Here is a 26,562-nt window from a genome sequence, read left to right as displayed (position 1 = left end):
GGGGAAAAAGGCTATCAACAATTTTGAAGACACAACACATGGTATTTCAAGAGGGAGAAGAGAAGAAAATGGCAGACATTTCCTGTCCTGAGGTTGTGGATAAGAGTCAACAGACTGATTCAGATTGTCTGTGCAATTATATGCTAAAGAGGTAGCAAAAAGGCTTTTGAACTGATTTAATTTTTTGATGACCATATATAATTTCTCTACTTGCAGTACTCCAGTGGAGGTGCACAGTACTATTAAACAAGTATATTTTTTCCATTTAACTGTTTTCAGGCTTTCAGGCCACTTAGAATTCTGATTCAGACTATCACAAGAGAATTAGTCTTGTTTAATATTGTCAAATATTCTATTTGAGTTTGTTTTTCTTCTTTGTGTTCTTGCAGTAGCATGGAGGAAAATATTGTAATGTTGTGGGTGTTCTGTAGAGGCTTATTCATCTGCTTCAGTGAGTCTGCTCATTTTGCATCCAAGCACTCAGTTGCTAAAATCAGCAGACCCTATCTTGTATATGTGTAGACCCTATCTGGTATAACAGCTGATGACAACAAATAGAAATTTAAACAGTTTGTATAGATTCTTAGGAAAATCATTAGAATAAATTACCCTCAATTCTAAACACATTTGGTAACTGACACTGACAAGAATAGTTTCTTCTTTTGTGCTGACAGATATTTTTGCAATAGAAGAATTTGTGTGTGTGTGTGCTGCCTTGGGACAAGAGGCCTTGGGAACTTTTGGTCTTTTCCTCATGAAAGAGATTGTTAATTGAAGATTATGCTGGGATTATGAATATGCCACTAAACATACCTTCTTCTATTTGCAAATGTTATAATAACTTTCCTGGAGATGAATGTCAACTAGAACCACATGAGGCTTCTATACTGACCCATAGTACAGAAATAAATTCCTCAGAGGAATTGACTCTCCCAAGTTTTGGGTTACCTTCCTGGACTGAGAGCTGATGTAAATGGCCACTGATTTAGAGACAAGAAAGCCACGCTGGTTTCCCACAGGAGGTCTCTCACCTGAAGTCCCATCTATGTTTGTGAACTTGTGAGATTATGGTTTCTCTTAGAAATGGTGCGCAAAGGTAAGAGCTTGACTTTTCATCCTTTTTATTCCACATTTCAGAACTGGTGTGCCTGCCATGCAATGCCTGTTTCATATTGTCAGCTGTGCTTATCCTGCAGTTTGGGGTCTCCTCCTCTGTACATGGAGGCTCAGACTCACCCTCTGAACAGATTCATTAAACGATGATTGACAGATGTGGCCGCTAGCAGAGTCAACACTGGTGGTGTCTTTTAAAAGTCACCTAGTTTTACACAACCTATGCAATAATCCACCTGACTATGCACTTTTAAGAAAGATATGTACATGTTGGGTTAATAAGAAAAAGTGGAGACAGTTCAATTGCTGCTGATTTCAAACCTAGAAGGATGTCCATGAGAGGAAAGGGCAACAAAAAAACATTGGGCTTTTGGGCAGAGGGAAACAGCTGGAGTCAAGGATTTCCCTGGGTGGTCTGACAGGGCCACATAGTCTCACCCATGGGGTAAAACTCTCTTCAAGCTCCCCACTGCTCTCTACAACATCATGTACATTCAGCCATTATGCCAACATCAAAGGTAATTGAAAACAAAGACAGGGAGCAGAAATAGCCTCATGTTTATTCTGAAATGTTCTGTCTGTAGCAGGTTGTATCAAGAGGAATTAAGATCAGAGAACTAAGGTAATTAAATGGCACTTGCACAGCAGGTTGTTTCAGGTCTGTCTCTTCAAAATCTGCCTTTTGCTAGTGTGCTCTTTCATCAGTGGCCTATCCCCCACAGTGAGATTAAATGAGGATTTTGACCTCCTTCATCACTTCTGTAAACAAGGAGGTTCTGTGAATTTCAGCTTGTTCATTGACATCTGGGGCTTGACCAAAGCCTTGCGAAAATCAGTGGAAATACCTCCATCAGCTGTAGTGGATTTTGAATTCTGCCTTTGAAACTTGGAATAAAGATGACAGTGAGAAACGAATACACCTCTGAGTATAAAAAGAATGGAGCATACATCCATATTTTGTTTTGGCCAGTTGATGACTGACTTTTAAACACAGAATTGAACACAGGCCTCATGATATTTCTAATTGTGTTATGAAGTCTCTTGATAAACATTTGTTACAAAAAATTAGGAATATGAATTAAGTAAATTTAATATTGGTAAAATTGCATTACAGTGGAAAAGTGGAGCCATTTGCACTTCTTAATTTTAGTTTTGCCGAAATATAGTTAAAGGCACTAGCAATCCATGCAGCATTCTGTGTTACTAAATAGGTCAGTGGTGTAGATTGGGCAAGTTTTTAAGTTCTTTTGAAGAGGTAGATGGGGTCTTGGGGCCATTTTCTCAAGCAGGACTCTCAGAAACTCTCATTAATAACATGAAAACAGAATATTAATTTGCTTCTAGAATAAAATGGCTGTTTAAAGCTACAAGTCTAAACTCAAGATTTTATGCAGAAAAATAGTTAATTTTAAGGACTTCGTAAATTTAATAATTTTTAACTCCAGGCCATATTTTAGCAATAATAATGCAAATTAAAATGCACTACAGTAAAGTAACAGTCTAAGGAGTGTTTCCATTGGAATTCTACTGTGCTGGTTCCCTTTACGTGGAATAGTTTCCAGAAATGGAGATGAAGGCTGTACTCTCTTTAAAAAAATGCCAATCTGCAGTTGCTAAGAAATGTATTCTAGTCTTCGACTTCTAGCTTGACTAAATTCCCTCCTGAAAACATCATTATTTTATGAAATTATTTACTGCAACTAAAAATATCACTAAGGATGCCTGTCGAGACAGAAAGTTGACTTCAAAAAGCCAAATAATCTCATTAGGTGTATTCAAAAGATTACCTACATCCATTATCTGTTCAAAGTAAATTAACTGACTTTTATTTAAAAATAGAAATCCTTTCTACAACAGTGCATATTTTTTCAGTGGTGATTACAAGACTGAACATGTGTATATAAAAAAAAAAAATTCAGTATACATGTATACGTAAGTTTTCCCCCGCCATAAGCTGTTTGTATCTACTTCCTTCCAATGTGGCCTGTAAAAGCTGCAGAAGAAATGAGGTGTATCAGTCCTCAAAGAGAAGCCCCCAGGTGTCTAATATTCAGCCAGCACAGTTCTTCCAACACAGTTCTTCTCCAGAGCTGTTCTCTGAACTGTCCAGACTGATGCCATCAAACCAGTCACAGGCAGCTAAATGGTGAAGCCTGGGACCTCCCCAATTACTTGTGTAAGCTCCCACAGACCACCAGGTATCTCTGGCCTTTTGGGATTGTGTACAGAACTAAAGTGGTCTAAAGATCCAAGAGAAGAGACTAGAGATATGTGGGGTTAAAAGTGGTTATAATAAAGAGGCTTATTTTTAAGCCTCACCTCAAGTTATTTATTACCATCTTTCTCTTCTGAGTACATGTAAAATAGAAATATAGAAATATCCACAGATGTAGTGTATGTAAAGTAAGTGTGACTTTTTATTAGATCTTTTTTCTGATAAACAACAGAGATTATAATCCTGAGTTCATAGTATTCAGTGTGCTGTACCTGATGCTTACAAAGTTGTTTTTCAGATATGTGAGCACCCAAGGTTTTTGAGGGTCTGTTTTGGAGCTGCTTGGTAATGTGATGCAATGATTCCTCTCTCTATGCTTCTGACTGTGTCAGAAGATCAAGGAATTTGGTAAGATTTTTATGTGATTGTACAAATGTGAAACATTACCTCTTTCTTCCTTAATATTAGATTGGAGAGAGAATGATTGATGTAAAAAAAGCAATGGAACTCTTTGAATGGAAATGAAATGGTAGTTCACCACAAAGAGAGTTCAATAGACACTTTGTGACTCATCAAAGGGATATTTAAAATGCATTTATTGCTAAGGCTGCCATAGCATCAGGAATCTTAAAAACCTGATGTCTTAAGTATGGAAAATTTGTGACTCTGCAGCATTTTCTAAAATTTAGGTTCTTTTGCTTCAAATGATAAACTGGGAAATAACTTTCATAGTAATAGGCTTGCTGGAAGACTGTCCAAAAAACTCTATTGTTCTCTTAAATTGCACAGGTACACCATTGGCACGCTTAACTATCAGATGTCAGAAACATTTCACAGTATCTACAGGTGCAAGAAAAAATGTAAGCCAGAAGCTAATAAAAACTGTTAATCTTCTCATCTCTTTTTAAGACAAATTGAAGAAAATGAATTAAAAAATTAAAAGACGCCTCTTAAATGTGATTTTGATCCAAAACGAGGCAGTTTTGATACCACATCATGACACAGGGTTGTATTGAAGGCTGATATTTCATAAAGCAGGTCTCATGCTATTCATGGTCTTCGTGCTGGCAGAGCAGCTCCAGTGCTTTGGGATCTTGAGCAGCCAAAAGCAGATACTGTTCTCAGGCTTGACTGAAACATATATTTACTAATTTTAGAACTTTGACAAAGATTAAAAACCATTTCCTTCTACTAATTCTTCACCTTTACTTCTTCAGGAATTAAAATCCATAGATACAAAAGTAAAACACAAGTGATAATGATGTCTTGGATTTCTGAATTATTGGAGAAAAGCAAAACCAAAACTGGCCCCCAAATAATATTTTTCTCTTCCTCATTATTCTAAAGAAAACGTCACTCATTGAGCAGTCTGGATTTGCATCATTACCATTTTTTCTTTTTTTAAATCAAACTAAGATCCTTTTAGAAAAAGTCACATAATAAAATTCTTTTAAATAAAGGAATGTCCTTTAAGACCTCTATATCTTTAACAGGGTTTAATTATCTAGATATTTAAGATATTTCTACCTGTCTCCAATTTTGTCATAGATGGCAAAACAAAATTTCACAGAATGGGTAGTTATCTGAAAATACTCTTATAATAGTTGCAATACCTAGAGAAATCTAAGGCAATGAAATTTGAAATCTGAAAGGTCTGAAAAGAGTATTATGACTTTTTAATGGTATTTGGCTAAGCACTATTTTTCTAATTTCTGTGTAAAATGCAAGACTCAATTTCAGATTTCTCCTGCTGTATTGGTTTACAGGACACAGCATACCATGAACACATTTTACTGCCTGCTGAAAACTGTTATTCTATCCCTAGGTAGTTTCAAATACTTTTTAAGGAATAGCTGTGAACCACAAAAATAAATGATGAGGGAGAACTGTTGACTTGTAACTGGGTGTGTTTTTAATCTAACTGATTGAATATTAACTTTTGCTTTTGCTCACTCCATATTTCCTCCCCATTCTCTTTTAGGCAGCTGTAAGGAATGGTCACCACTGCCCATTGTCTTCCTTCCTGGGGGCTGCCACTGGAGATGCGCTGGCTGATGGCTGCAGTCCTCAGGCCCTTACCCAAGGGCTTTTCTTAGCTCAGCCACCAGCAGGGAACATGGTGCCAGGAGGGTCTCTAGCTCACCTTTGAGGGTCTCAAAAGGTGTCCTTCAAAAAAGTATCCAAGGTACCCCCAAATTAAAGACTGCTCACAGACTCCTGTCTGCTGAAAAGCCACTGCAGAAGTTCCAGTCTCCAGTAGTTCAGAACCTTGTTCCAGTTTCTGCCCTGACCACACTCTGAGCTGGCTCTTCTCTTCTTCAGCTTGACTTTGATCTGCTGAGTTCCCAAAGGATCAAGAATGTCACTGTTACATACACACGTGATCAGGGTCCAAGAAGAAAAAACTTTTTTATTCTGCATGTTCTCCAGCTTATATACTCATAACAAAGCGTGATCTTAAGTAATTAACTACATCACAATAATTTATTCTATTCATTGGTGCAAAGCAATTAACGTCAATATAACTGGCAAAAGTTTTACAGAAATTTAATAAGGCACATATACATATCTACTTATGCACGTAGTCTAGCTTACAAAAATTTTCATGTATCTTTTCTAATGTATCTATCTATTTCCATGCTGACAGCCTTGTCTTCTTCCTTGCTATGGAACACTCGAAAATCATCAATTGTTATTTCTTCTATTAACTCAGCTTTGCTTGCAGGCCAGCTGTCAAGCCCCTCCTCTAGGCTTATATGATTGCACAGCCCACAGCCTTCACCCCTTAAATCTATTTCCCAAATCAAACAATTTGATAAACGAACTGAGGTCTACATGAGAGTGTTTCCTGTAAGACTGTAAAACCAGGCTACTTGCTGGAGCGGCCACTAGCTCAGTCCAAGCAGCCGCCCCGCAGAACTGGCTAGCGGCCCATGCCACGCCACGCCACGCCATGCCACGCCATGCCATGCCACGCCACGCCATGCCGTGCCACGCTGTGCCATGCCACGCCACGCCATGCCACGCCACGCCACGCCATGCCACACCATTCCATGCCACACCATGCCATGCCATGCCACGCCATGCCACGCCATGCCACGCCACGCCACGCCATGCCACGCCACGCCACGCCACGCCACGCCACGCCACGCCACGCTGTGCCATGCCACGCCATGCCATGCCATGCTATGCCATGCCATGCCATGCCATGCCAGCGAGTTGTGCCTGGCGAGAGGCAGCAGCGGCGCTGCCACGTAGCTGGAACACGGGGGCGAGGCTGTGCCGGCGTGCGCGCTCGGGGGGGAGAGGAGATCCCGTCTGTGCGGTGGTGAGGTCACCACAAGCGGGGACGTAGGTGGAAACAGCAGGAATGTGGCGGCGGAAGAGGACCGAACAGCGCCAGGGACGCGCGCTCCCTGCCCCTCGGCGCTCCAGGCGGGATTGATTCCCTCGGGCAGGCCGGGCCCCGGGTGCGGAGCGGGGCGGCGGCCGCTGGAGGGCAGCAGAGCCCCGCGAGCCGAGCCCGCGGACGGCAGCGCCGTGCGAAACCCGAAACCCGAAACCCGAAACCCGAAACCCGAAACCCGAAACCCGAGCCCTGCCCCGGAGCCTCTGGCACGGCCCTAACGCCCAGCGCAGCGGCAGGAGGGAGAGATCTGCTCACCCGCAGCGACCTGTGCCTAAAGAAACGTCTAGAATGCGTCATGTGTTCTACGCACTTTGAAGAGGGAACGTAGCAAGCAGCACCAAGAACAGCCACAGAACCGCAAAGCAACAACTCGGCTGATTCCTTCAAAGTCCAAGCCTGCAGTATGCGGGGCTGGGAATTGCAAGAACTGAAACTTCTGCTCTTGCTGTTTGAAATCCTGAGTACTGTTATTGTGTTTGGGAAAACAAAGATTGTATTTCTCTTTTTTAAGTACTCTGGATTCTTAGTAGTATATTTTTACCCTGGAAGCCAAAATATTGCACTTAACAAAGTTTAGCCATACAAACTGCATTCCCTGAGTTTAGTAGACTATATTATTGCATTATTGCAGCCTATAGAGTGAAAAAAACCCATATCCACTTGGCTACAGTTTTATCAGTGTCCTGAAAGGGGACAGGAGAAGCTGTTATGTACTGTAATGGTACTACAGTGGCTCAGACAGAAATTCTGTTTGTCTAAAAAAGTGCCCTTCTTCATTTTCAACTTGAGTTATCACTTCTGGTTTTCCAGCACATTGGTTTTTTTTTTTTACTTTTCTGGGGGGAGTGTTGGAAATTATATAACTTTCCTAAAATTTTTCCAATTGTTTTAACTCATTTTTATAATGAATTGTTTCAATGAATCATAAGAAGTCTAATTTTCCACTCTGTTATATGCCACTGTAGCCAGCATTTAGCAACTGCTGGGAGGAAGGGGTTAAAATTGGAAGATTTGGTGAGGAGGGAATAGTTCTGCTCAGGATGTCAGTGTGGGAAAACTCCATTTATTATACCTAGTGTTGTTTACCTGTTTTGAGTAAGAAGGAGTGCTGTGTAGGGATAACACACTCATACACTTACTTGAGACTCCTGCTGGGAGAGGGAGATCATGGAAGCACAGCCTTGGGATAAACTGAGCATGTGTGAAGCCCTTTGATACACGGGGCAGGCAGTGAGCCCCTGTCCATCCTCGTGGCTGAACTGAGGCTGACAGAGCCTGTGTCCTCATGTGCCTCTTTCCTAAGATGAACTGAGGCTGACAGAGCCCCTGTCCCCATGTGCCTCTTTCCTAGGATGAACTGAGGCTGACAGAGCCCCTGTCCCCATGTGCCCCTCTTTCCTAGGCTGAACTGAGGCTGACAGAGCCCCTGTCCCCATGTGCCTCTTTCCTAGGCTGAACTGAGGCTGACAGAGCCCCTGTCCCCATGTGCCCCTCTTTCCTAGGATGAGCTAAGCCTGGCAGAGCCTGTGTCTCTGCCACCCAGTGTTAGCAAGGTACTGAAATAAATCCACTCTTTGCACTTCAGCTTAGTGATCACTGTGGTTACCTCTATGCATTGATTCACACAACAAGGTTTGCCACTAGCTGCTCTGGTGGGAACATGGTTGGGGAAAATTACTGAAACCTAAAGTTTCACTAAAACAGCTGTAATCAACCTTGATATGGTTCAGTGATCTCAGACCTGGGCAAGAGATACATTGCTGGAACTGGACACTAGGAATGCAGAATTGATGAACCACAAGGCCATTTTGCAGAACCCTGAGATAGAGACGAAAATAACAAAGACAATTCAGCAATTGTACTGAAACCTTCTTTACCTGGAAAAAAGATAATAAAAAACCTGAAAATATGGGTGAATTATCATGAGAAGAAACAAATCAATCAGCAACCAATAGAAGACAGAAAAATAATGAAGAGAACTATACAAATTACAGCCAATGAACATTAATTTCTTTGTTTGCTAAAATGTATAAATAGTGAAAAGTCTTGATAGTGCTTATGCATGTTCAGGGAAAGAACTGGCATGCATCCAGTGCTGTAATAAAGTAATGCCTTCAGTCTAGTACTAATAATATTGTTAGAGAGTTTGATTTATGCCAACATTTTCAGTGACAGAAGGGCTTGTGAATTTAGTAACACACAAAGCAAAACTGTTCCAAGAGAAGTACCTAGAGCACCTGATTCATCTTGTAGCTCATTTATTCATCCTCTTTATTTTCTTTTTTTTGTGAACCTTCTCTAAAGATGGCTGTTTTATAGTTTTGTTGTTGAGCTTCAAAGCTGAAGGAGCTGGGCTTGTTCAGTCTCAAGAAGAGACAACTGAGATCTCACCAATATCTGTAAGTATCTGAAGAGAGGCTTCATGAAGAGGATGGAACCAGGCTCTTCCCAGTGGTGCCAAGCAACAGGACAAGAGGCAATGGAGAGAAATTAATGCACAGGAATATTGAGGAAGAACTTTACTGTGCAGGACTGAGCAGTGGAAGAGATTCTGGAACACAGAGGTTGTGAAGCCTCCCTCATTGGAGATCTTCAAGAACCATCTGGACATGACCCTGTGTCATGTGCTCTGGGATGGCCCTGCTTGAGCACAGAGATTGGACCAGATGACCCAGTGTGGTTCCTCCCATTCTATGATTATGTGATTCTGTCTATCTGTGGTTCTTATGGATCCACAAGCAACAATAAGCACTTTATATCAGATGATTTTGTTAGGGGATGGAAAGGAATGCAGGATGGCAACAGGACAAGCAGAGTCAACTGAGGAGCTGTGGTGAATTCCTGGTGACAGGACCAATTTTATGGACAGCAGCGCTGCAAAGGATGCAGGAAGTTAAGAAGGCTTCTTGCTTGGATGCTGCTTCTGTTTGTCAATTAGCAGCACTGCCATCAGCATTTCCTATTTGGGTAACAAGTCTTGGCCTTACCAAGAGCTGGCCCTCCCTTTGCAGCCTCAGCAGGATGGCCCAGGAACACCTAACTAGCACTGCGGGTGGCTGAATCACAGGACAAATTGAGGAGGAACAAAAGACCAGGCAAGAGCCGGGAATTCAGAGGTCACCAAAGATGGCTTGCACATGGCAAACCAAAGGGGACAGATAAGGCAGAAACTGCAGGGAATTACTCCCTGCTTGGTGTTTTAAGTCGACAAAGGGCTGGAGCCTAAGTGAGAAAGAAGAACTATGATCTGATCTGATCTGATCTGATCTGATCGGGTCCAGCTCGTGTCTGCAAAGAAGAGAGCATTCAGCATGGACACGAAATTGAGTGGCTTTGAACGATTAGAGGTTAGAAAACACAGGAGAGAGACTGAATTTATGTAGCTGTAAAACACTGAGGAAGATGCAAATTGTCTCTGGAGCATTCTATAACAAGGCTTTTCCTGGATGACATTGTTTGGCCTTATTTAAATACTGAATACTCTATTTGCATTTGTTAGAGGAAATTGTCATTCTAACCTCAGAGCTGGGTAGCTACACATATCTTAGAAAGAGAGGTAGAAGTGCTTAATTAATGTTGAGTATCAGATAACTGATTCCATTTTACTGGTATGAAGTATATTTATTGCAGTCTGAACTTTCTCAGATACAGACAGATGAGGTGGGAAAACCTGTTGGCTAGCAAACTACTTCTTGAATTATTGTATAAAATATTATAATCTTGTATTTTAGGAATGTTCCTAATTTTTCTGTTTTTGAAAAAACCGATCTGCTATGTGTAGTTAGTTCACTTTTATGAAAATTTGCAACAATTGGTGCTGACCAAGAGAGGCCAGGAAACAAAGTATAGAATTACAAGAGTAAATATTTGTTCACATGCATGAGGTGTCCCAGCCAAACTGGGTCACCCTGAATGTGGTTTTACGCATGGTTCCTACACCCTTCAACCACTCCAGTAGAACATGATTTGACTAATGACTAGGACCCGCACTACTGATTTCTAATTGTAAAATTTTGCCAGGCAACTGTGTTCTTGCAGCATTCTGGCTGCTTGTCTATTGGTCCAGATGTCCCTGGGGTCAGTTTTGCCAGATGACACTGGAAGGGTTTCAAAGACATATTAGAGTGACTAGAATTCTGGCTTTATCTGGGTTGTCCATGGGTGTCCTTTATCTTTCATGGACAGTTCTATGCTTCCAAGAAGCAAAGTCCTTATTTCCAGGGCTGGGCTGTCCTTTAGTTTGTTTTACTTGAGTATGAACAAACTCAAAGTCTCCAGTAAAATTCCACTATCTCATTCCATTTCACTGTATTATGTGAACTAATACATGGCAACAAAGTGAATACATGTTCGTATTACAAAGACTGATTGATTTAACAGTTAGGGAAGTAAACTTTCATAACAGTGCATAATCACCTTTGCAGAATAGCTGACACCAGTCAATAATTGTAAATTGTCCCTGGTGGCTTTCATGGGATCCACACACACAACTTGCAACTGTAACTCTGTAACTGCTCAAAATTTCAGCGATCACTCATGATTTTTAGCCCTTTGTTTTATCAATTTTCTTTTTTTTTTTTTGATAGAAGCTTCCTTAGCTTCCTTTCTTTTGTGAAGTTGAGAGTAAAGTACTTTTGATCATCCTTTTTACCTTTCACTGAACCTTTTCCACTACTATTCTGTCTTTCCTGAGCTGAGGCAACTTAAAAACTCAAAGAGCTTTTAAAATGTGTTTAACTGTGAATTTACACAGCAGCATTAATCTGCTTTGTTGTCTGCTTTCTTTCAAATCTCAGCATAAGGCTTATTTTTATCAACTCGATTAAGCACTGAAGTGAGATTTTCACAAAAACCTTTTCTAAGGCCAAGATTTTGCTCCTGCACAGTACTAGTCAGCTTAGAGTTGATTTTTTATTTGAAGTCAGGATGTTTTTCTTCACTGTGCATCACCTTTATCTATCCAAAATCTAATCTGCCATTTTATGTCTAGTTATTCAGCTGCACAATGTCCTTCCCAGATCTTGAGTCGGTTTTTGTCCTCAGGTCCCTCAATAGCTTGGTATGATCAGAAGGCTGTCACCTGAGTGCCCAGCTCCCTTTTCAAGTCACTTGTATGTTGAGCAGGTCCATTGTATGTTGGATTGATCCAGCAGAACACCCATCATCTCTATGCTACAAGGACCACACACACTCCACCAGCTATTCATGCCAAGACACTTGGTCTTAGGCCATTACAGTTTTCTAGAAATCCCAACAGGCTCTATTAGCCAGAAAACTTTCTTCACAAGTTTAAAGATACTCAGTAAACGACAGTGTTCCAAACTGGCATTGAGAATGCTTTCTTACACGGCTAATCAAAAGATGCAACACTCTTGAAGGCAAGATCTCATTTTGTAACTAAAGCAATTACAATTGAGAGGATTCTTTCTCCCCACACTTCCCGGTATATAGCTTTCCCTTTTCTTTTTTTGTGATCTGAAGAGCCTATCCCAAAATCCAAGATCCCTGAGGATGTATGTCCATGCCTAGACAAGATCAAGCACTCTCAAATCATTCCAGTAGAGAACAGATTGGAAAATGTGTCACAGCAACAGGGTTCAACTCTGAAGACACGTACGAAAAAGCTTAATTCCAAAGACCTCATCTGGCAAGACTGTGTTAGACATGGTTTGTTTTTAAAGTGCAGTGATTTGATAATGCAGTGACATCAAAGGTACTTTATAGGGCAATACGCAGTCAATTAAACCCTCTTTTTCTCCCTTCAAATTTTGCTAAGAACACTTAATTTCAAAAAACACCTGGATTCCATAGGAAGGATATGAAAATACACAACCACGTCATTGCAGTACTTTACTGAGTGATGCCCATGAAATGTGTGCCCACACCATACCCTAGCGAAACCCAACGGGATCGAAGGGAGGTAGAGAGGTTTTATTGGGAACAACGGCGCATCCTTTGGCCTGTTGTGTCAGCGTGGCCAGCGGGCGCCAACCCGACCGGGCATCCCCTCACGGGGCGCAGCGCGGGCTCCCCGGGCTGTGCTCTCGGCGGGGCAGCGCCGGTGCCGCAGGGCCGGGCGGCGGGCAGGTGCCGGGCTCGGTAGAGCTCTACGCGCGGCGGGCGGGGCGCGCTGAGGTCAGTTCCGCCGCCGCGCGGGCGGGGGCCGGGCCGGGCCGGCGGCGGGGGGCTCGCTCGCCCTCCCTGCCGGAATGAGCGCCGCAGGGCGGGGCGGCAGCGGCCGCGCGGGACGCGGGGCGGCGCTGCGCTCCTCCTGTGTCCGGAGACAACGGCAGCGGCGGCGGCGGCTGGCGGGGTCAGCGCCCAGGGACGCTGCCCTTCCTCCATCCCCCTCGTCCCGCTCCGAGCCAGGTAAGGCCCCGGGCCCGCGGCTCCCGCCGCCCTCCCTGCGCGGGGCCGCGGGGCCGGAGCGGGCGCGGCGCGCGGTGCTGCCCCCTGCGGGCCGGCGGCGGCAGTGCGCGGCGGCGGCGGCGGGCGGAGGTTGCGCTCGGGCCCGCGCAGCGCCCGCCCCGCTCCGCATCCCCCGCGGCGCCGCGCTCCTCGGGCCGCCTCGGACAGGCAGCGGCCGGGGGAGGCCGCCCTTCCGCGGAGAGCCGGCAGCGCTGGTGCGTGGGTGGGCTGGATGCCCAAGAAAAGGAGGTTTTTGGTGCTTGCTGTCTCGTGGACGCCATCAGGCCGCTTTGGACTCGTCTGGACTAAAGCTGTTGTCCAGGTTTGTCGTCTTGGTCATCCTGAAGAAAAGGAGCTCTCGGGTTAGTAAATGTTTTCATGATCAAAATAGAACGTCCTGTGTTTTGTGTGCAGATAAGGTTCTTTTGAGTGTTTGGGCATAAGATTGGCTTAATTGAATCCCATGTTGAATTTTGTTGCAAGACAGTCTATCATTGAAAAGTGTTACATTGGACACTTCAAGTAATTTAGGTGTATAAGCCGATTTTCTTCTAAATTAATAATCCAGTGTTATCGTATATGTAGCCAAAATGTCCTGCAATGTACATTTAATTTAAAAAGTCTGCTTTATAGTTAAGAAGACTAGTGGTGTTTTACAGGATTTTTCTAGCAGTCTGTTGTGCATTGTTACTGCAGTAGGTGGTTACAGTCAAGGCTCTTTTCTTGCACGTACAAACAGTATGTGGCTAATTTTATCAGGAATTAAATCTGTGGAAATCAATTTTAACATCTACATGAGTGCTTTGAGATGAGGGTATGGAGGGATATGTGCTTTTAATGGCACTCTTCCCCCTCTTCTCCCATTTTCTTCAGTGCCATACTTCCTTGCTGTATTTCCTACAGGCCTTAGAGCTCAAGAGTAGGGTAATGCTTTATACTAGTCGGTATGCTCTGGATATGCAGAAAGACTTTGAAAATCATTGTAAATTGTGTGAAATGATGAAATGACCAGCACAGATTTAAAAAAAAAGATCATGCATGTAATGATAAACAACTCTATAAACGTCTCGGAGCACTCTAGAATACTGCTTTTGATACAGTAGTTATTTGGTAATGCCTTGTGTAGCTTTTTGCAGGAAGACCACCAAGCAGTTGAATGATATGACAGAAATGTGTCTCTTTCAGATACAAATTAAGCTAGGCCTTGTTCCTAGAGCCGCAGGGAAGCAACCTCCATTTCAGTAGAATGCTGCATGGTACATACATGTACCTGCATCCATACAATGCCAAAAAACGTTAGTAGATTGGACAATTTTTCACTTATGCATTCAAAAAATAGTGATTTCCTTTCAATCGGTGTTTTGCATGACTTTGTAAGTAATAAACATTTTAAGTGTAATTGATTTTTTTCTGTAGAGTGAAAGAACTGTATATTTTTTAATAAAAATGAGCTCTGAAAACTTGGTGCATGGTCCTTGCTTTTCTTAATTGTCTGCATTGTCATTCTTCATTCATTTTGCTTTGAAAAACCTCATGTGAATTTCATCTGAAAACCAAGAACTGTTACGACTGTGTGATGAGCTGTTATTGTGAGACAAAATGGCTTTTTAAGAAGAAATACTTGTAGACGAAATTTCTTTGGTTCATTTGAATTGTTTGTTTTTAATACAAAATTAATTATTTTAATTAATGCAATATGTAATACTTGAGTGAAGCACTTTGGCTCTCTCCCAGTCATTAGGCCTAAAATTAATGACTGGTAATTGGCAGCTGTGTAGTTGGGTCAGTAGAACAGTTAACTCTGCTGAACAGAGGTAGTTATGTTAAACAGTCAGTGTATATATATATATATATATGTATGTATATATTTATATAATTGCAAAATACAGGCAGGGTAATTTTAAGCATGCATAGAGATTGACATTTTTCACAGTGGCTCAAATTTTATACACTGCATCCTCCTGATGCAGTGATGCACAGTGTCTTCCAATTCTGTTTAAACTTGTTTTTCTTAGGGATGACTTATATGGGCTTTTCACTACCAAAGCACACCCTGATTATTGGCTGCAGTCTGTGATCTTTGTGCATGAGAGGTGTGTGCTTTGCTGAAGTAAGGGCTCATTTATTTGTTCACATAGGCTAAATGCATCCTGCTCATCACGCCCTTTTCATTGATAGCAGCATGTAGTTTGCACTAAAGGAACCTAAAGCCTTGGAATGTACATATTCTTCTTTGAAATGATGAACAAATTTTTTATGTATTTGAAGTAAATAGAAATTTCCAGTCTGACAGTGGCCACATCAGTGGTTTGTAACCTACTGCAGTGCAAAAACCCTTGTACTGGTTGAATTTGGCATAGTCAGGCTGCAGAGGATGTTTCGTCCTATTTTCCTTTGTTTCAATGCATCTTTGTTTTTTAACCTTTATGTAGCTGGGATATCCAGAGTTTGGAATGCCTTTTCATTTCTGTGCATCTCTTAGTCTCTTGTGTCTTGAGCAGCAAAGTTCAAGATATGATACTGTTGTGTGAAAGGTGGAAATGTTTGTTTCATTGAATGCTGACCTTTTAATGTCACTGAGTTGCAGGTGTTCTGTAGGAGTGAATGGGAAAATTTGGTTTATCTTTCTTGTGATGTCTCTTTTCCATGTGCTTTGTTTTTTTTTTCCTCTCCAAACTAGATTCTCTATTTTTTTTAATGTTTCCTAATTTGGGTACTTAGTTGTATTTCTTAATATATTTTTTTATTTTTCTGAATTCATTCCTGTGAAGACAGTAACTGGAATTGACTTTGACACTCTTAGTGTCTCTCATTTCATTTTTCATCCATCCCATTCCCATGTTTGCTATTGAGACTCTTTGTAGACTTCGAGGTCCTCCTTTAATGATATTTTTTGGGTTGGTCTATGTGCACTGCATATGATTATAAAATCGATTATCTTTTAATTAAATCTTCTGAAGCATGTTTCTGCCAATCCTTCAAATACCAAAACAAATCTTTAGGGGAATTCCTCCCCCTCCCCATCTGTGAATTTATGTAATGTTCGCCTCCCTGTGTACATTGATGATCTTGGCTTTCTGAAATTTTTTTTTTAATACAGGCATGAAATTACAATATAATTTTGGACTTGTTTTATCCAAAATAAATATAAATTTGAGCTATTTGTATCAAAACCTTTGTTATTAACTGGTCAGTGTTCAGGGTGCATGGTTAAAAAACTAGCTAGGAAGACAGCAGAGATGTTACTTCAACATCAGCTGGTTATTCAGTTCTTTACCTTTTACTGGGTCTAGCTGGGATGGAGTTAAATTTCTTGAAAGCAGCCTGTACAGTGCTGTGGCTAAAACAGTCTTGATAACAGACTGGTGTTTTGGTTGTTGCTGAACAATGTTTGCACAATGTCAAGGTTTTCTTTCCCCCCCCACTCTATTGAGTAGCCATGGGGTGGGCAAGAGATTGGGAGGGCACAAAGCTGTTCTTTGAATTACCTCTATTAAATTTTTCTGGCATAGTCTTGGATTGAGAAGCCCAGAGCTGTTAAATTGAAGTCTTCTGAAAATGTTGGACCTTGTTTCTTGTACTTTCTTGTCCTTTAAAGGTTGTGGGTTCTTTTTCATGTTCTCCCATAAAGTGAAATCTACTGAGTTTAAAAAATACAAGAAAATTCTCTGGGTTTATACTTTTTTTTTTTTTTTTGTGATCAAGGATGTTGATGGCATAAATTCTCTATACATTGCTTTTCAGTTAGTTCACATGGAGGGCAGTTTCAGTATTAATGGATAGATGTTAACAACAGAAGAAGGCAAATACTGATATAGCTTCCCCATTTCCTTTCAAATGCCATGTTACTTCTTCCTTAAAGCTGTATAGAAATGCATAAAGCATCTTTGGTCTGGTTCTTGAGCTTATCAAGATCTCTTATCATCTTTCTCCTGAAACAAAACAGTGGATGTCCTGAACATAGGCCTACCACCACACTCTTGTGTCAGCAGGTTAGTCTTAAGTCTAGGAAGTGGTACTAGCCAGGGAAGGATGTTCCATCTGAACTACCACAAACAATTTGCTTTTCAGTCTTCTTTAGAATCAGGGTAATAGAGCACATAATGTTGTCCACGCTAGAATTGCTTGAAGAAAATTCTCCAGATCATGATACAGCAATCAGGTATACTTTCCTCCTTCCTGCAAGGCTGCCATTGATTTGTTTTTTTTAAATTGTATTATCACAGCTCTCTGCATTGCAATGAGACGAGATTACTACAGTTCTAGAGCTACCCACTAAGGAGTTTTAGTGTACACCCATCCATCTGCTTAAGAGTGAAAAGCTTGTTATGTTGTCCCTAACCAGTTTTCTAACTTACTTTTGCTGATTGTGACTACATCAGAACACTTTGAAGAGCCCTGTATTTAGGGCAGCATTGATACAGCACTTATGGATATTGATGGAGTATAAGGAAGATCATGGAATCACTGAGTGGGTTGTGTTGGAAGAGACCTAGTTCAACCTCCTGCCATGAGAAAGAATGCTTTCCACTAGACCAGATTGCTCAGGGCTCCATCCAGCTTGGCTTTGAACACTGCCAGGGATGGGGCATCCACAGCTTCTCTGCACAGCCTGTTCCAGTGCCTCACCACCCTCACAGTAATGAATTTCTTCCTAATATCTAACTTAAGTCTACCTTTCTTCAGCTTGAAGCCATTCCCCCTTGTCCTATCACTGAATGCCCTTGTGAAAAGTCCCTCTCCAGCCTTCTTGGAAGCCCCCTTTCAGTACTTGAAGGTGCTATAAGGTCTCTGTGAAGCCACCTCTTTAGGCTGAACAACCCCAACTCTCAGCCTGTCCTTGTGGGAGAAGTGCTTCAGCCCTGTGATAAGCTTTGAATGGGTCCAGAGGAGAGGCACTGAACATCTTCCTTGTGTTGGGGGCCCCAAAGCTGGAGGCAGCTGCAGTTCAGGTGAGGTTTCATGAGAGCAGAATGGGAGAATTGCCTCCCTCAAAGTGCTGGCTACGCTGCTTTTGATGCCATAGTGTGGTTGCTTTCTGGGTTGTGAGCACATAAGATGCAGGAAAACCTTCTTGGATCAGATATTTAGTCCTGTCAAGCCACTGGGGAGATCACAGAATTATTTAGGCTGGAAAAGACCTACAAGATCATCAAGTCCAACCTGTAACCCAGCACTGCCAAGCTAATCACTAAACCATATCCTTGAGTGCCCACTTTACATGTCTTTAATATCCCCAGGGATGTTAACTTCATCCCCAGGAGGTAATTCTACCAGTTCCATAGGGAACCCGTTCCAATTATTGACAACCCTTTCAATGAAAAATTTTTCTTAATATTCAATCTAAATGTGCTCTGGTGCAACTTGAGGCAGTTTCCTCTCTTCCTGTCACTTTTTACCTGGGAGAAGAGGCTGACACCCACCCAGCCACAGCCTCCTTTCAGGTAGTTACAGAGAACAGTAAGGTCTCCCCGAGCCCCCTTTTCAAAACCCCCAGCTCCCTCAGCCACCCCTTGTAAGATTTACTCTCTAGACCTTTCACCAGCTCTGTTGCCCTTCTCTGGAATCGCTCAGGCACCTCAATGTCTTTCCAGTACTGTAGTTTAATTTCTTGATTACCATATGATTATTGTGAACTCTTGATTACCATATGCTTAAGTGAACTCAGCACTGTGCTTTTGGAGTCCAATCAGGCCCTGATCTCTGTAGGTACACTTGGTGAGGATCTGGACTTCAGGAGCAGAAGCCTTTTGTAGGGTGTATTGGAAAACAAGTAACCTCATGCAATTGAGTCTGTTCGTAATTGCAAGCGTGTGCAACAGTATAACTAATGATGTTAAATAAAAAAGGTGTTGATTGGACTTCATGTATGTCTCAAAAGCCTAATTTGATTGTTTATTTTCTAAATAATAGTAGTTTCATAGTCTTGCCAAAAGCTTAAAGGCTGAGATCTTCTTCCTGTTAAATATAGTAGAGAGACAGAGTGCTGGAACCTGTGGGCCAAACATATTGCATGTGTTAATTTGGTGTTTTACAGTGATATTACTGATCTCCCTCTGCCTTATGTTGCATTGTTTATTTTGCTTGATTGACATTCTGTTTTATTAGGATGAAGTGAATTATTTATATGATTGTCCACATATATAGAAGTGATTACACTGTAATATTAATAGAAGAAAAAGTAATTAATTTTGCAGCCACAGATTGTTTTGACTTCATTGCTTTGAGAACATGTGAAGCATAAATCACATCTTGTTACAAATGAGTGTTCAAGACTGTTTGTATCTGAAACATTGGCACTGATTAGAAAAGAACTTCCTTCTGTATGTCAGGAATTTCCATGCTAGCTTAAAAATTCTTTGATTTAAAAACAGACTAGTAGTTCTGTGTTTCTAGTAATCATCCTAGTCACATTCTGTTTCCCTGCTATTCACATATGAATGGAAGGTACATGTTTCATGATATCTTGTCCTGAGTTGAAGGCTTTATATGAACTGAAATCATACTCTGCTGCTCAGTTCTGTTATCAAGTATCTTGTTTGGCTTATAAATATGTTTCTTAAGTGTAAAATTTTTCATGTCATGGGAGAAATACCATAAACTCTTCAGGTTTTGCTGCATAGCAGGTAATTACACAAATTTGTGAATGCTTTGAATGAGAGCAAATGTTAAAGGATTATTTGATTTGGTATGTTTTAGAGTTATTGGTTGTATATACAGAATACAATCAGTGGTATATTGAGAGTAAACTTGCACTCTGTAATTCAGGTGTAGTCCACTAATAGTTCAATTATTAGTTCATTGTATTTCAGTGATCATTGAATCTTAATTGACTTAATATTCTGCTTTTTATTCTTCAGTGCTGCAATCTGATCGACTAAGAACATGGAATATAATATGGATGCAGTTGCTTGAACATCATTTCTTCCAAAGCTTGTATTCTGCAGATTGGTAGCCTGAATCATTGATTGATAAGAAATTATACACAGGACTAATACCAAGGAAACATTCTATCTGTTGATGTTGTGTTTAATGAAAATGATGCAGAGTTCCTTCATCTGAAATGCAGTTGAAAAAAATGAGGGAAATTTTACCAAGATTGTACTCTGGCCAAATTAATGATAAAAATAATTCTTTAACTACATCCCCAAAGCAATCTGATGATAAAATAAATCTGTCAAAAGGGGCAGATGACCAAAACTGCTGTTACCAAGGAACTGAGGCTGAGAACAATAAGTTGTCACTGATAAGCTGTATAAAGTGCAGAAATGTTCAGAAAATTTCAATGCAAGATATAGAGAAGCATAAGAAGCTTGAGTGGACTGAAGACAGAAATTTCATCTGCAAGAAGTGCAGTCATATTAAACCACCAGCCTTTCGATTTTGTTCCTGAAGGTGCCAATGCTGCAGACTATGAAAAACGTGAAAGAAAAACCCCAAGTAAAACCCAGAAAACATTTAAAGTAAAAAATTTTCTGCCAGGCAAATACTACTGTGATAAATGCAGATTTTCAACAAAGGATCCTTTACAGTATAAAAAGCACGTAGGGCAACATGAAGAAATTAAGTTTCTTTGTTCCCACTGTAGTTATGTATCCTACACCAAAGGAGAATTCCAGAGACATTTGGTGAAGCACACTGGGACCTTTCCGTATCAGTGTGAGTACTGTGAATATGGTGCTGTTAGACATGACTATATAGTTAAACATACAAGAAGAGTACATGAAACACCCAGAAAACGCCTGTCAAATACTCTCATGAACCACAAGCAAAAGAAGCAGAGTCAAAGCACTTTATGTAAAAAGCAGAAATACAATAAAATTCCTTTCCAAAATGAACATTCAAATTTGTCTTCAAATACGGTTTGTGAGATTCCAAGTAAAGCAACTAAAACAGTCTGCTCATCTCAAAATGTAGAATGTAGCATAAACACTTCATCAGTCCAGGATAAGACAATATTGGAGCCATCTGAAATGAGTGTATGTGAGAATCAAAGTGTGGAGGTTGAGGTTTATTCTCCAAAAACAGAGCCTTTACAACCTGGGATGCCTTTAACAGTAATTGCACCATCTGAACTTGTAGTTCCTTCCAACTGTTTAGCTCAGATAGTAGAGCTAAAAATAGTGAATGGAACACAGCAACTGGTTCTTAAACTAATTCCTATGAAAGAAGCAGCTTACAAACCCGTGAACTGTGCAGAAGAGGAACTTGAGAATCAAGGTATAGAACAATCTGAAGAAGTAAAGAAAACGTCTTCTGTTGGTCAAAATGAGTTACTAACTATGGAAGTGAATGTAAACAAATTATCCAGTGTTAGTAACCAGCTTAATTTGGATAGTACATATGGCAAGAATTCTGAATGTTTTTGTTCTTCTGATTCTCAGCTCTCAGGCTATAGCTCTGTATCTGTACAGAGGGAAGATACATCAAAATTATGCTTTCATTTGGTGAAAGGTATTGATGTCCATTCAGGTGTTATAGAACTTTGTTCTCAATCTCTGGTGAAGAACAGTGCTGAAGAAAAAAGTGATCTTAAATCCTCAAGGGGGAAAGTAGATGGAAAAAATAACTTGCATAGTGATCTGTACTGTTATGAAGAAGGCAAAGATACATACCGTCCAAAATACGCTTCCGTTTCTGAAGGTAAAAATTCCAAGAATGTTTCAGTAGAAGCTGCTCAGGAGGGCAAAAGTTTTTCTGCTGTCCATAAAGAAAAGGATACATTGTCTGTGAAGAGGGTTGACAAAGAACATAGGAGTCTACCAGTCAGCTCTACTGAAGCACATATAGCTGGAAAGGGTTTTGATAAAAAATTTATTACATCTTCTGAAGGAGGAAAAAACTTTCACATTACTAAAACTCCAGCTTTTGAGGATATAACATCTGGCTTAAGCAAAGTAAAAAGAACTGAAACCACAAGCCAAAAGAGTAGTCATCTTCTGGAATCACTTGAACTACAGAAGGTGGAAAATAAAGGCAGTCCTTTTGAAGGACCTGTTATTTCATCTGTATTTTCTCTTAGCTCTGGGACTGAAAATGTTCCAGAGGATGTCAGATGGGATGACACAACACGCAGGAAGAAATCAGCAACATTGCTGTGTAGAAAGATTGCTCAACTCATGTCTGCTGCTGAACCTAACATGAAATCTGTGCCCTTGAGATGTCAGTCTTCTAGTAAGAAGTTGCTTTTGCATCAAGAAAGTTCAGGAAGCTGTGAGGGAGCTGATTGTGCCACTGAAGTGGAACAACCTGCAACTTCGTCTGAAGCACATGGTGGAAGAAGTGTGGTTAGTGAAGAACACAGTGAAGATCAGCTCTTTACATTTGCAAGAACTTCTAAAAACAGGATAACTAAAAATTCCCATGTTGCTACCCCAGTGTTTATCCCTAAAGGGACAATGCTGAGAGTACTGAATGCTACTAGCAGTCAAAGCTCATATGGAATAGAGAACAGGGGTGAAACATCAGCTCCTGTGCATCGCAATGAAATGTTTCTGCCTCGCCCGGTCCCCGTCAGTGTTTCTGAGGCACTCAGCAGTAATTTCCCATGTTTGCCTAATCAGGGTGAACCAAGTGCTGAGTCCCAAACTATATCACTCAGGCAAAGACCAAAGCGAGAGGCAAGTGCTAAAAATAACAGCAAGCAAACTAGTGCATCATTTCAGAAAAGCAGTGATGTGAGCAAGCAAAGCAAGCCCTATTCAAAAAGTCCCAAAAATAAGCAAGACAAACAAGCTTCAGAGAACTTCCTAAGAGGAAAACAAGAGCTCAGTCAGAAACCACTTCAAGTTCTGATATGTCATACCTGTTGACAGCAAGGCGTCTTCGACTTCTTCCTCTGAAAACGAATCAGTTGATAAAATGCCCTCGCCGTAATCAGCCAGTTGTGGTATTAAACCATCCTGATGTTGATTCACCAGAGATAATTAATGTCATGAAGACTATCAACAAGTATAAAGGTCAAGTCCTGAAAGTAGTTCTGTCAGAAAGGACAAGTAGTTGTCTTGGTGTCAAACGTTATCGAAAGCGTCTTACTCTTCAGAATGCTGAGACAGGAAACCAGGCAAAAAAGCGGAGTATGCTAAAAATGAAGCTAAAAAAGACCCACAAAAACAACTACCAAGTGGTGGAAGCTTCACCAGCTGAAGCACTTAGGTGTCTCTTTAAGTGTTGGTTTTGTGGGAGAGTATATATGGACCAAGAAGAATGGATAAGTCATGGACAGAGGCACTTAATAGAGGCAACCAAGGGATGGGATGTTCTTTCTCTTCAAGCAAAAAAACGTTAAGTGAGAGCCTAGGGGAGGTTTCCCCTCTTGCTTTTAATGAGTGACACTAACTTGCTTGAAATGGAGGATGGAAATAACTGCTTTATTTTGCCAAAAGTCCTCTGCTGTTAGCAAAGTGAATAAGAGAGTAGAGGTACAGAGAGATAGAGAAGCTAAGATAGCTAAGCTAAGATAGTGAGGATTAAGCACCACTTTGCACTCTTGTGCTTGAAATTTGTATTGGAGGTCAGCTTCATCTGTTCCATAGGAAAAATTTGAAGAAGATTTGCTATGCAAACATCTTTCTAGTTACCTTAGGATACTGTGCTGTACGTGGTTTGTGCTAGGTCTGTATGGATTAAAATCTTAGATGATGAGATCTTTGTAAATTTAACAGGATTTAGTTTGCTTTATTACAGCATGGTGTTTCAAAGATCGAGCCCATCTGTATGGAAATGCACTTTTGGTCCTCCATGGACAGCAAGTGTAAGTAATAGGTTTTAGTGGCAAATTAAGCACTACACATAAAAAGTAAAATTTAAATGCAAGTGCTGTGTTTCAGTGAAATAAAAACACTTCTGCTGACTTCAGAGGCGGTACAAGGGTGTAAATGAAAAAATCTATGGAATCAGTTACTCCTGCTAGGTCAGATAGCACAAAGAAATTTAATTTTGTTTAGTACTGAGTCTTTACCTAGACTGTATTGTGTAGATGAGAGGGAGCAGAACAATATGAGGATTCTGTGCCATCAAGCCAGAGATACCTGCAGGCTTAGGGCTGATAGTGAAAAGCACTTCTCTAAATGGCCTCAAGGCTGTTCTAAAATAGTATTAGCCAAACATAAACTCTGTACCACCTTGTGCGTGATAGAAGCATTTACAGACTTGGTATTTGGTTAGAACTCTAGTTGGTGAGCTGATTTACTAGGGAGCTTGTTGAAGAATTTTCAAACTGAAAAGCCACATTGCACAGCTTTTACATGACAGTGTTGAACCAATTTTCAGTGCAATCTTTCATCGTATTTAAGAATTTAGATGTTGTTACAATTTATTTTTTGTAGGCCTCAAATTCATACAAGCATGTGCCTAGTTACAGATTATGTCTGATGCGTACTGACTTCAGTGCAGTGTAAACATTGCTCAGTTGCTTAAACACTTCTCTAAATCAGGGCCAAATGACAGCTTTTTAGTAAAAAAGAGGGATGGATGACACTGAAGTTACTGTTTCTGTATGTGAGCTGTGGATGTTTCTCTTCATCTTGTCAATTTTAAATAATTTTAGAATCATATAGAATGAAGTATATTGAAGCACATACTTACAATTAAAATAATGTGTTACAGTTTTAGAAATATGAAAATCAATACTGACTCTAATGCTGGATGTGTGTTCTATGTTTGAACTGGGACTTCTCTGGTAAACTGGTAGTCCCTAACTCTTTTCACTGATGGTGCATTTTTGTAAACAGTTTAGCTGGGAATATTTTTTTATATACTCCAGCAGATTATACATTCTTTTGATAAAATATTTATCATATCTACATTAGAATGTAAATATTTTAAAACTACATCTGACTGAGGTTTACTTTCAAAACCACTTATTGCTTTCCCATAATTTTGCAATACAGTGTTAAAATCCTTCTGATAGCTGGTGCTTTAAGTCAGATCTTTTCATCGTGTACACATGGAAAATTTTTGTATCATTTGTATCAGACTAAACTATTCCACAGAACAAACTTTGTTTTTCCTGTTTCATCAATAATAAGGAAATGACAGTTCTCATTTTGTATTCAAATGGAATTATATTTTTTTAGATGGGTACACTAGAGGGTTTTTTTTCCCCACTTCATATGCTTTGATGCCAAACCTAACAGTGCTATTTGCATTTTCAATGGTGAAAATAGTTTCCATTTTAAAATTATAGCATAACATATAAAATGAATACTGAAATGGTTAACATGAAAAACCCCATGGTTAGCATTCCTCCTTTGTTTTGATTCCTTCAATACAGGTTACTGGTTGAATTAACTTTGTTTCTGTAGAAGCTACCAAATAAATATTTTTGAATTTGCTTTGTAAGAGTTGTCACTGGCAAAATCAGAACGTTGCTCATGAAAACTGTACTGGGGGAAATGGAGAAAGTGTTGCTGCTCAGCTTGGTGGATTCTGGGTGGTTTAAGTACACTAGTAATGCTTGTCTTCTGTAAGCAAGTTTACTGTTTACTTTAGTAAACATCTACAAAGCTCTGTATGTCACTGCCATAATCTGTTATCTAAATTGTTAAACCTTGGGGTTTTTATGGTTTTTAATTTCGATTTTTTTTTGTTTCAACATGAAAACCTTTTGTAAGTTAAATTGTATTGTGGTTATGAAATTCTTGAAGCAGATTATGTCATCCTTTTTGTTATGAACTCTGCTAAACTCTATTTTAGCGGCTTCTGTTTTGTTACTTTTATTAGATAAAATTATGTCAGAATAATTTCCTTCAAGTTTAACAGTGTCATCAGTTTGAGAGAAATAATTTACAGTGGATGTTTTCTTCCCTTTTGACTCAGCATTGAGAAATAAAAAGGTTGAAAGAAAATAACAATCAACTGCTGAATTTTTTTAGAGCTAGTTTGTACCACTACATAGTACATCATAAATTGGGTTGGAATGTTGTGGTTTTGGGCTTGAGTGGTTTTGTTCTTCTTTTTCATATTCTATAAGGGTAAAGTAACCGAGGTTCTAAAGTAACTAGGTTGTTGTAATATACCTTTTTTGGTATATTACAATAACCTAGTCAAACTTCTAGTGTTGTTAGGAAGGTTATCGATGCTGTGCAGAAAAATCCCTTCATGTACATATGGAACTGTAGTTTGCCTTCATATACATACAGAATTTAGGTAGGCTTCCAAAACTCAAATTGTATGAATAAATATTTATGTATTTTTTTCTGGAAAAATAATCACATTCTCATGTTCTTTGCTCATACACACTAGAGCATGTTTTCTTGCTGGGTTTCAAGTACATCTACTCTTTCTACTTAAGATTTTTATCTCTACATTTGCATATGGTATGAATTCAAAGTGACTGTTTCCATAATGGTCCTACCATGTAACTGTTTGAAGGCTCAGGTATGGCATACAAGTTTCTGCTACTTAAGCTGAAGAG

At 40.2% G+C, this 26,562-nt stretch overlaps 1 protein-coding gene across 1 annotated transcript; it reads left to right on the top strand.

Moving 5' to 3' along the window:
- The first annotated feature begins 13,294 nt into the window (after positions 1-13,294).
- On the top strand, positions 13,295-25,999 carry ZNF518B (zinc finger protein 518B). The gene is given in 4 exon segments (XM_036382055.1): positions 13,295-13,507; positions 20,006-20,520; positions 20,522-22,865; positions 22,868-25,999. Coding segments are annotated over 3 exon segments (3,222 nt in total). The 5' UTR covers positions 13,295-13,507; positions 20,006-20,208; the 3' UTR covers positions 23,434-25,999.
- The last annotated feature ends 563 nt before the right edge of the window (positions 26,000-26,562 follow it).

Source organism: Molothrus ater, chromosome 4, assembly GCF_012460135.2.
Source record: "Molothrus ater isolate BHLD 08-10-18 breed brown headed cowbird chromosome 4, BPBGC_Mater_1.1, whole genome shotgun sequence".
Classification (NCBI taxonomy): domain Eukaryota; kingdom Metazoa; phylum Chordata; class Aves; order Passeriformes; family Icteridae; genus Molothrus; species Molothrus ater.
This window is presented reverse-complemented; position numbering and strand designations above follow the sequence as displayed.